At 37.1% G+C, this 11,833-nt stretch overlaps 1 protein-coding gene across 1 annotated transcript; it reads left to right on the plus strand.

Moving 5' to 3' along the window:
* The first annotated feature begins 5,110 nt into the window (after nucleotides 1-5,110).
* On the plus strand, nucleotides 5,111-8,089 carry LOC119982135 (uncharacterized oxidoreductase At1g06690, chloroplastic-like). Its single transcript, XM_038825342.1, has 10 exons — nucleotides 5,111-5,516; nucleotides 5,809-5,900; nucleotides 5,996-6,036; nucleotides 6,149-6,313; nucleotides 6,405-6,427; nucleotides 6,544-6,615; nucleotides 6,743-6,910; nucleotides 7,286-7,368; nucleotides 7,444-7,506; nucleotides 7,713-8,089. The coding sequence occupies exons 1-10, from the start codon at nucleotides 5,294-5,296 to the stop codon at nucleotides 7,896-7,898; spliced, it is 1,116 nt and encodes a 371-aa protein (XP_038681270.1). The 5' UTR covers nucleotides 5,111-5,293; the 3' UTR covers nucleotides 7,899-8,089.
* Nucleotides 8,090-11,833: the final 3,744 nt, after the last annotated feature.

The following is an 11,833-nucleotide window of genomic DNA, read 5'->3' on the forward strand; positions in this document are numbered from 1 at the left end:
TTGATTCTTAAGCTAAAGTGCGGTTGGTTGTTAATCTTATGTTATATATACACACATATATGGAGCGTTGCTCTTATATGGATGTTCGGATGCTGGTTTCTTATTTGTAGCAACTGGGCTCGAAAGAGTGGGCCTCATTCTTGTTCACTTTTTCAGATTTGAAATTAAGCGGGCATCCATAATTTACATGTTATGGATGTCCGCGCTTGAGAATGATGTTACATATATGTACATATTAATGTATATTAGGCCCTAGGGCCTACAAACTGGGTTAATTTCTTCAAGCTCGGACTCAACCCATTTAAATGAATGGGCTTCAAAATAGGCCCGAGCTCGGCTCTTTTATCATAGAAGTCGACAAGAACGAAGCTAGGCTATGGCTTGGGGGTCAATTGACCCCCATGGAAAAGTAAAAAAATAAATATAATATACATATATATATGTAGTCTAAATATGATTATTGTGACTAATATGGGCTTTTAGAGTTGATCAATTTATGTGTTTAAATAAAAGCCCAAGTGAATAAGTTATGAATTCATGTGTTTAAAAATATGGGCCTTAATTAGGTTAAGTAGAAGTCAAAAGTCCAACTCAAATGTTTAACGACAAGCCCAATTGAAGTTGTCATATACATTTACAATATCTAACACGAGAGAAGCAAAAGTAAAGTTGGAAAAAACCCAGTCAATACTCCATAGACGTGTAGACGAGAACACCACCCATCAAGGTGAATCGAGAAGACGAGAACACAACTCACAGTCTACACAAGTGGTTAGTGAGTCGCATGCGCCAACTGTCAACTAGCCTTGTAAAGTAGGAATCACTCTATTTCTTGTTCAATTTTGTGCTTATTGATTCATATGATTATTAAGGCTCAATCAAAGATCAACCAATTTGCTCAAAGCCTCAAATTGGGTCATTCTTTAGGTAATTCTTTGATTCATTTATTGTACTTGGTTAAAATTTCAATAGTTCTTAATTATTTGATATGTAACTTGTTAAGCTGTTATTTGTAGAAAATCATGTTCTTGAATCTTGATAGCTGTCTAGTTGAATGGTAATTGATTATTTGGTTTATTGGTTACACCCTTGTGAAAATTCTAAATTCTCATTGTAGAGGGAATAATTGGCCTTGCAAATAAAATGGTGCAAACACGAAAACATACGATATACCCATTGGTGTATATGTTGATTACTTTGGCATTGACTCTTCCAGTCTCAACTGCAAGCGTAGAGAGAGCATTTTCTGCAATAAAAATTATCAAGAATCGGATGCATAGTCGTGTTGGAGATGAGTGGCTTAATGCTTGTTTGGTCGCATATATTGAGAAAGATATTTTGGATGGGATTGATAATGAAACTATCATTCAACGGTTTCAGACAATGAGACAACGCCAAGTGCAACTGTAGCCAGGTATATTTTTTCAATTTTTATTTCAATTATGATAATATGACTAGATAGGTTACATATCCATTTTAATCCTAGTTTGATCTCCTCAAATGCAGGGGCTAACAGGCTAAGTACCTAAGGCATAGGCGTTTGAACTTTGATTAGTTTGGTTAATTGGTTTTGATACTTGTTGATTGTTGAAGAATTATTAAGTTTAATTTTCTTTTGACCCTGCTACAAAAAAATTTTGGCTTCGTCCCTGCAAGTCGACCTCGACCCACTGTCATCCCTATTGATTCGGATTCCCTCCAATTCTTATCACCTCTAGTTATTTTCAATTATACATTTAATGGTATTAAACTATTAATGCTAGCCATATCAGTAATGGAGTGAAGAAGTCATACAAGTAGTTGTAGTGCAATTGGAAAGAATTGGAGGTGAAAAAGAATTAGAGCTAGGGGATCCCAATTCAACTCGGAGACACATTTCCATGATAAATTGGAGAGTGAGATTGGTGCGCCTCCAACACGCACTCAAATTAGTCACTATATATATTCAATCCAAAGCAAAAAATCAAACCTGTCACGTAACACACATTCAATATCCGCGGCGAGATGAGGGAATTCTAAAATTCCATAGAGTTAATAATTCTCATCCAATAATGAAGAATAAATCTGGTGGAGAAAACAAAAAAAAATTGATGATGTAGCACAATCGAACAAACCATTGAATGAGAATTGTACATTCTGAGAACGGGCTTGTGAATTAGTGATTTTGGTAATGATTTCATGTATATATAAGTACACAGCTTAATCATGCAAGTTGAGAAACTTGTTGTAACATGTCATTTTGTCGCACATTACTTATTATCCGACATTGATTTGGGGCCTCACCCATTATCTTAAATTGCAAAAAGAGTGCAAAAAAGGTGGAGAGATATGTATACACTTGAACCAAATTATTTACATATATACACACACATATATATATAAGTAGCCAGGGTGGCAAAAGAGGTGCACGAGCAATAGAACTTTAAGAGTGTGCATTGGCTGCTCCATCCACGTGCAGAATGTGAAATGCGGACAACATCCATGAGGCAAACCCAAGTGTGCCATTTTGGACAAATGTATGGAGACTAACTCCACCATGTCACCCACTTTCCTCTTTTTCATCCATTAATTCCAATTCACAGAAAAATTGTAATGGAATTCAGAAAAGGAAAGCACATTATCAAAGTTCATAATCATGAGATTTTTTTTTTCCTTTCAGAATCAATTGGCAAGATATCACTACAACTATACTATAAATAGGAGAATGCACATCGATTGGTTGGTCAGAAACTAACACCAAGCATACACATTCTTTGCTGCATAAGCCTATTAGTTGAGTTGGGTTTTTTTGGTCATTTGAAAAATGGTGATTGTGGGGAGCAAAAAACCTGATGTTGATTTCCTGCTCAAACCTGGATTGCTGGTCAGTACCGCACAAGACCAGATTGTGATAAGGGCTTACGTCCGTGAAGAAGATGGGGACGACGACGACGACGATGATTCTGGCGATGTAGCACCAGCAGCATAACCCATTTTTGAATATATCTAGAGAGAGAGAGAGAGAGAGAGAGATCCCTAATCCCCATCAGTATCATTAGAAAGTATAGTTTTATGGAGTGTTTTTGCGAGCTCTCTGGCTAGAGTGTGTGTTAGGGGATGAAAATTCTGCTATATATATATAAATACTAGGGAAGGATCATGAGATGAACCCTAGAATTTTAAGCCGAAGCTCTATATATATATGTATATGTGCGTGTGTGTATATGTATATGTGTATGTTGCTACTGAAATGAAATAATATATTTTATTAAAGGCAGAGTTTCTATATATATTTTGAGACCATGAATAGTTAGTTCTAATGTTAATTATGCAATATTATATACATCGTCATCTCTATTTTTTTTTTATTAATTAACGGTCGTCATCGTTTTTTTATATTAAATTATGTCATATTACCTCAATATAAATACATGGATCATATATATATATATATATTGATCAAGCTGTCGAGGTCAGCTTCACGATCATTGTACTCGAAACCCTAACTATTCTCCCATATATGGTTATAAGTTTCATTTCTTTTCAGTCTTTCTTTCATACTTCGTTTTAAGACCCCCACACACTGTTGTGGAATAAATGTTTTGGTGTCCCTTTGCCTAGCTCTTTCCATGTGAGGTGAAGCTTTGGTCTCTTTATGAGGATTACATGCGACATATGTACCAGTACCAATGTTAAGGCATTGTGAATTTACTTTAGAAACTGTTCCAATCTCCTCCACTAAAATCCATGACATCGTAGAGGTGGGAAAATGAGTACCAAAATTTCTCCATTGCTAATTGTGTTTGGATTTGGTACTCTTGGGTTCGGTATCTTCCGATCTAGATCCAAATGGTGGATGATTCTACTTGGGTGGGTGTATGTTGTTTGTGGTTTGGCTTGGTCTTTCATCCTCTCTAACGCATGGTTCATTCATGCACAAACAACTCAGATCATCAACGATAGCCTCTCTTGCAAACTCAGTGATTTAGAGCCTAAACCTTTGTGTATTTTTCTTTAATTTTATGTAATCTTATGCCAATTGGAATCAATTTGGTTGATTAATTGCTTCTTAAACGTAATGGGGGAGGACCTATATTTAGGTCAATGGGCCGTGCTCTTTGTGAACTGCATTCTCAATAGCTTAGAGCATCCACAGCGTATTTCAAGTACTTGAAATACACTCCATTCTATCCATTGTGATGGTATAACACTATATTTTTCCAAAAAGTGTTGTTAACGATGTTAAATTTTAAACCATTGTGGATGTTCTTAGACTTTGTTTCTCACATTGTGTACGGAGGAGTCTTCCTGAGTCCCGACTAGGGTTTTATTTTGATTCCGATTGTACTTCATCCTTGAGCACTGGAAATAAATTTACAAAAACAAGAAGAAAGTTTAACTTCTTTAATTAATGATCTACTGTAAGCCGTGGGCTTTGAGGCTTAATTAGCTTTCTTTAATTAATCTCTTTGACCATATGGAGTCATGGGTTGAACATCGGCAAAAATGTACTTTTTATCCCTTAATTATTGGTCGAGTTTCATTTTCGTCCCTTAACTCTTTTTTTTCCTCCCTTTTTCGTCTCCCAATTATGAAAAAGTACACCGTTTGTCCTCGAATAAATCCAGTAACGAAAAAATCCAACGTGACATTCTATTGTTCGTCATATCAGATTTCTCCGGCGTGCCACATAGGTGTCATGTAAGTATTTTCTGACCTCAATCTCACTTGAAATGATGAAAATGGTACTTTTCAATAGTTGAGAAACAAAAATGGAAGAAAAAAAAGTTTAGGAACGAAAATGAAACTCACCCTATAATTGAGGAACAAAAAGTACATTTTTACAGTTCAACATCATATATTAGTTTTCCATAGTTTGAGCTTTGAGTTTATTTAGTGTTATTTTTTTAGTAAGAAATTTTATTGAAAAGAGGGGAAAAAAAAAAAAAGAAGAAAAGAAAAGAAAGAAAGAAAAGAAACAATCATAGTGGGTTGGACTTGGATAACGTATTATTGGGAATCGTCCCGCCCGTGTGCTTTTTATGGCCCATTTTATCATTTTTTGGGTTAAGCCCATTAATCCAAAAAAACAGCTTTACCATCCCCACAGGCTCTACGTGCGGCACGCTTTCATCCCTTTCCTTTCCCTCAAAAGACATTTTTTTTTTTATCTTCATCCCTGCCACAGATTTTGGAGTTCTGACTGAGGAGTTTCGACCAGAAAATCTTCAACTCAAAGACCCATTTCACTTATTGAACTGGGTCATTCGTTTTGGTCTCCTCTGAGTTTCAGAAATCTAAGGAGTAGTTAATCATGGCCTTGGCCTTGCTTGTCAGCAGTTCATGCCTCCCTGCTTTTAGCTGTCAAAGGAAAGTTTTTAGAGTGAGAGCTGTTGCCTCTGAAGATTTCGCTGCTGTGAAACCTGAGGAAGCGAACAAGGTCAAGTTGGGAGGTTCTGAATTGAGGGTCACAAGGCTTGGAATTGGAGCTTGGTCTTGGGGTGACACCAGCTACTGGAATGACTTTGATTGGGATGGTAAGAATGGAACCCATTTGTAATTTTTACTCAATTTTATATTTATTCTGGTTATCATTCTTGGATGTTTAATTGACCAGTGAAAAGGATAGGTGAGATGATAATTTGTGGGTTTATTTTATTTTATTTGTGAAGTTTCCACTTTCCAGTTATTGTATAGCATTCATATTTGCTGGTGCAAATTGGAGAACCGTGTGATAAAAATCCAGTAGAATGAAATGAGAACACAAATGTGTGAATTGCTGCATAATGTTTGAGAAAAAAACCTAATCTTGTTTTTCAATGATTACAGATAGGAAAATGAAAGCTGCTAAGGCTGCTTTCGATGTCAGTATTGATCTTGGTATAACTTTCTTTGATACTGCTGAAGTCTATGGCTCTAGGGTGAGAGGCATATGACATTTTGTTCTGCTCCTCATCTTCATAAATTTTTGCTCAGTTTTAGTCTGAAAGATATTTTCTTTATGGAATAATTGCAGCTTGCGTTGGGTGCCGAAAGTTCTGAAACTCTGCTAGGAAGGTATGATTACAGAATTCATCTACTGATTACATTTCTAATTATAACTTTTCAAGGACAATTTTAAAAAAATTCTCATTATGGTTAAAGTCCGATTCTTTTGATTTCCTTTAAGATTCATCAAGGAACGTAAAGAAATGGATCCTAATGTGGAGGTTGCTGTTGCAACCAAGTTTGCAGCATTGCCATGGAGGCTTGGCCGTGGAAGTGTCGTAAAAGCCCTCAAGGATTCCTTGTGTCGCCTTGGAATTTCTTCAGTAGACCTATATCAACTCCATTGGTATGCTTTGTGAGCTTTTTATTATCTGGTCTTTTGTTGCTATTAGTATCTGTTGAAATTTGCTAAGTGGAAAGTTTATGCTGATTTTCAGGCCTGGATTATGGGGAAATGAAGGTTGTTGATTCCTAAAACTATCATTACATTGAGCAAAAGATGTTGGAATATAAAATTTTATTGAAGTCGCATTCAGATTATGAAGGATGTCACTTCATTGATAATTTTTTTTTCAGGGTATCTCGATGGTCTTGGGGATGCTTTTGAGCAGGGGCTTGTGCAAGCTGTTGGTGTTTCAAACTACAGCGGTACACTTTTTTCTTGCTTCAAAATTATGAAAGTACATACATGATGTTTGGCCATTTCTTATATTTGTTCACGGGTTCTTACCTCTCTCTCAATAGTATATGATAACATGCTGAGTTCCTTGATCAGAGAAACGACTCCGTGATGCTTATGAAAAGCTCAAGAAGAGAGGTATCCCACTTGCTTCGAACCAAGTGAATTACAGCCTAATCTACAGGGCTCCAGAGCAGAATGGGGTAAAGGCAGCCTGTGATGAACTTGGGGTGACTTTGATAGCATATTCACCCATTGCTCAAGGTGAAAACCAATATCATTCGATGTTTGCTTTACTGTTCTCACTTTTGCATCACACAGTTCATTTTTCTTCATCACTGAAACTTAAAGCATCTACTTATAAATAATCAACCAAAGATGAGCTAGAAGAAAGAACGGTCTATTCTATTATAATACACAAGGCTTCTGACCAAGAAAGATGGATATATAATCAACACATAGACCAACCATAAAATTTATGGAATGAAGCGTCAAATATTATATATAAATACCTGATAGAGGCAGCCTAGTGAATTTCTACGACAGAACTGAATAAAAATACAGTTTGATATGAGTCATATGACACTTATCTTTTCCTCATGGGTGGGGACTGACTTATGAACTCTTTCACTTATGCAGGTGCTCTTACGGGAAAATATACACCAGAAAATCCACCAACTGGTCCTCGAGGCCGGATTTACACACCTGAGTATCTAATAAAGGTAGTGACTGTTGGAAAGTCATGAAAAACCCGAGTTTTTCAAGTCTATGACTGAACCCTTTGTTTGGCTGTGTAGCTCCAACCTCTGATAAACAGAATTGGGGAAATAGGAGAGGAATACGGTAAAAGTAACACACAGGTTTATCATCGTTCCTTGCTTAGCACAGTCCTTTCAATTATAGTATAGAAGTTCCAAATCCGTGAAACCATTTTTTTTTGTTAGTGTTGCTTTTTTGTATATGCGACTACATACATAAAGAAGCCAAGGCTTGCACCAGATTGTGACAACTTCATCAAACATGTTGTTCTGCTTGGACTTAGAGGATATGGTTTTCCTGTCTACAGGTCGTTCTCAACTGGCTCATATCCCAGGATAATGTTCTACCAATCCCTGGAGCTAAAACTCCTCAACAGGCAGAGGAATTCGCTGGTGTTCTTGGGTGGCAATTAACCGATGACGAGATCAATGAGCTGCGCTCATTGGCGTCCGAGGCAGGACAACCGATTGGTTTCCCGGTTGAGAGATTATAATTCTAAACTGTATGTACACTACACACTAATCTAGATAGAAGATATAGATGGTTGAGGAATTAGGCTCCTTTTAATGGCACTGAAAATATAGAGAAATTGTACTGGCAATTGCCTCATACCTTAAAAGGTCCATCTTATTGTAAAATTCATATTCACAAGTTAAATAAATTGAAAAACAATATAAGAATCAAGGAATAGTTGCTATTTTCATCAAAAGCATTATTGTTAGTTAGTAGTTCAACCATCCGGCATGTCTTTCAAGAAATCCTTGTTCAGGTAACTAATACCCGGACTGGGTTCCAGGATGCCGGATGGAATTGGCTCTGTAATCTTGATCTCAGACATCCATGGTTTGTTTAACAATTCATTCTTCTTGTCTGAATTAGTTGGTGCTTCTTCCTTTGCTTTTTTGATGTCTTTATTAGACTTACTCTTCGATCTTGGCCCCTTCAATTTATGAAGAAAAGGAACTGATTTCGTTTTTGGAAGCTTGGAATCCATTGTCACTTCACTGGGTCACTTTGGGTTTGGTTTTACAATAGTGCAAGAGACTCTCATATAAGTTGCTTAGGCAAAAAGGGGTTAGCATACTACTTTGATTAGGCAAAGCAAGCCTGTTAGTGTCATCCATTCTCGTGGATATACATTTATTAATTTGCATCAACAATTTTTGTAGTTTTAATTTTATGCATGTAAGCATGTTGTTGAAATTACTATGACATTAAGGTAATAGTAAATCATATATCTTGCAGTCACACGTCGACATGTTGGGTTTTGACCCAATTTATCATGTCGGTAGAGAATCTCCGTCGGTCTTTATATGCCGTTACCCTATATTTGGCCATTCTGGGCCGACGGCCCTGCTCCGTTTACCTCTAAACAGAATCATTGGTTTGTTGCTTGGCACAAGTTTTGTTACCACACGGCTAGTGAAGAGCGTGACGCATCTAGTTCCAAATTGGGCCATGACACCAAGCACTAGAGAGGGAAATTATGTCTATTTGTGCTTGCACAATTTAAGATCTTTGTGGCCATTTTTTTGGGTACAGGTGACCTTATTCTATTGAATTTTGATTCAATGGACCAATTTAAGTGAATTGGTGAGAATTTAAATGGACCTCACCCCTTCATTCTTCCATGGGGAAAAGTGCTAAAATGGCCCTCAAACTTTCACAAACAGGTCGATTAAGCCCTTGAACTTTTTTTGGGTTATTTGAGCCCTCTAACTTACAATTTTGGCTCACGTTAGCCTTTACGAACATTTTCTGTTAAAAAGTGCTTATGTGGCAATATTATGCCGTTAAGTGTATTATGTGGCTTTTTATTTTTTTTACAATATCTGACGTGGAAATTAAGTTGTAGTTACTATTTAGATGATGACACGTGTCATTTATTAATAATAAAATAAAGTACGCTTATTAATGTTGTACTATTCCATCAATTTTAGTTCAAAGATAACCCCGTACTTTAGAAAATGAATCATTTAAGCCTCTGATGTTTGACAAAATGGTTCAAAAAGGCCCTTACATACTCTGAACCGTAACAACCAAAAAATCCATTAGCACATCCACAATATCTAAAACAAAATTCAGCATATCCATAACAAAATGATATCCATAACAAACATCAGCACATCAAGCAAATCCCAAATAAATCCCAAATAAGATCCAAAATATTACATATCACATAAACATCATCTAGAAGTACATAGGCATAATGCAAACTACGTGCTACTCTTGTTGCTCACTTTGTCCGTCTTGAGAAGGTTTCTTCTTCTTTGTAGTTCCTCGATCAACGACTCTAGAAATTGAAGTTCCAGGCTACAAAACAAATTTAAAAAATTGCATTAGTCATAATACATTTGCTTCATGACTCATGAACATATACTTGAAAAACTTACATTGAGGATGGATCTTCCAGTTTCTGGATTAATGTATAGTCCAAGACCATGTAGCATTGTCCCCTTGTATTGCTTGCTCTTAGGCCTGCACTCTGCATGGTAAGGGCTCACATATTTAGGGTTTACTCCACTACTGACTGGTTGTTGTTCCTTTCCTTTTCTTGCATCCACCAGTAGTGATCTTCATCTTACTGCAACTTGTTTGTCAAATCTCCTCTTTGTTGGCAAGGACACTGATGTCTGGGAAGCCTGTGTAGGTGCCCTCCCTGCCACCAATGATGAAGTGGTAGTAACATCACTTGTAGCTATACCAGTGTTGCTTGAGCCACTTTTTCCAGGACAATTCATGTTCCTTGAATTATGTCCCTTGCCTTTATAGACACGACAAGTCATAATCTTCCATTCCCTTGTCATCTTGGTCTTCAGTATGGCTTCATGGTGTTCTCTCTTTCTCTTCTTTTTGGGTTTCCCTGGCATATTTCTTAGCTTTGGTGGAAGTACAACATCATTCTCACTTCTTGGCCACATATTTTCTCCACGAATTGGCTCAATTGGCATTTGATAGGCCCTTAAATAAGTATGAGTTTTGTACCATAAGTCTAGGTAGTCTTCAGGTTTGCCTCTAGAGTCATGTATTGCGCGCATTGCATGGAGGCAGGGGATACCAGACAATTCCCAAGCACCACAAGAGCATATCCCTTCTCTCAATTTGACAACATATTGATTTCTCTCACACTTGACTTCATAACTCCCACCTCCATTCCACTCACATGCCCACATATGACTCTCCCTCACATTTTTTTAATCTTTTTCTGAATAAGTGGACCATAGTCATTCTTCCATGTATTCACACCTACTTTCTTGTTTCTAATTCTTCTCATCATTGCTCTCCTTATGTCTTCAAGCATTGAAATAATTGATTTACTCCTAGCTTCCACTATTGTGCCATTAAAAGCTTCACATAAATTGTTATCCACTGAGTCACATTTAGAGGTTGGTTTAAAGAATGTTCTGCACCAAAACCTTGGATCAATAGTCATTAGGTCCTTGGCTGCAACAACATGTACTCTCTCCAGCTCCTTGTAGTTCATGTCAAAATTAGCTTTATTTGTTGATTTTGCTATGCTCCAGAATAGGGTTTTCAAGTGTCTGCCACTATAGGTTTTGCACCAATTTGCATAGTAGTGTCTAGCACAAAATCTATGCTCAACTTTGGGCCAAACATATGCAACAACAACAACTAATCCCTTTTGCCTGGTCACTGCTTCTTTAAATTTTGCATTTGTGTTGAACAACATGCTAAGTTCAAAATTAGGGATACCTTTCTGGTTCACATACATTGGAAACCTGCTTCTCTTTCTCTTTGCATCTTCTTTCAAGTCCGTGTCTTCATCAATGCTATCTCTGTAACTCCCAGGTTCAGAAGAGTCAAAGTAGTCACTAGTTGGACCATCATGTTCATTTTCAGCAGTGTTTTCAGCAGCAGGGATATTCAATCCCTCATCCTCTTCTGCGTTGATATCAGCATCGGGTATATTCAATCCCTCATCCTCTTCTGAATCACTACCTTGCAGTAGTGCAACACCCCTCCAACCCCTACTGTGTGTTCGTAGTTTCTGTGTAGCAACAAGAACTTCCTCATCTTCTTCTGATGAATTGTCTTCCTGGGGCACTTCCTCATCTAAGACATCATTGCTGTCATCGATGTCCACACTTTCAGAGGTAGACATTATACAACAAAATCCGTCCTACATGTGAAAAATACATTCAATGTCAGTAAACGAAACCCACATCAAACCCCAACTAAAACCCTAACTCGAATCGCAACCAAGAAAATAGTCTATAAGGAAGGTCATAAACGTGAATCGAAACCCAAGTCAAAACATAATCGAAACCCAAATCAAAACAGAATCGAAACCCACATCAAATCCCAACTCAAATAAGTTAACCCAACCCAAAATCAAACAAATATCCTAAGAAAATCCCCGAATCCAACTCAAAATCAACCCAAAACACACCTTCGGTTTGCAAGTGT

Source organism: Tripterygium wilfordii, chromosome 17 (assembly GCF_013401445.1).
Source record: "Tripterygium wilfordii isolate XIE 37 chromosome 17, ASM1340144v1, whole genome shotgun sequence".
NCBI lineage: Eukaryota > Viridiplantae > Streptophyta > Magnoliopsida > Celastrales > Celastraceae > Tripterygium > Tripterygium wilfordii.

Bases quoted from the DNA above. Each gene is read 5' to 3' on its own strand.
- LOC119982135 (XM_038825342.1), top strand. From the start codon at position 5,294: ATGGCCTTGGCCTTGCTTGTCAGCAGTTCATGCCTCCCTGCTTTTAGC. The intron at 6,037-6,148 runs GTATGATTACAG...ATTTCCTTTAAG, and splicing joins TCTGAAACTCTGCTAGGAAG to ATTCATCAAGGAACGTAAAG. The intron at 7,507-7,712 runs GTTTATCATCGT...TCCTGTCTACAG, and splicing joins ACGGTAAAAGTAACACACAG to GTCGTTCTCAACTGGCTCAT.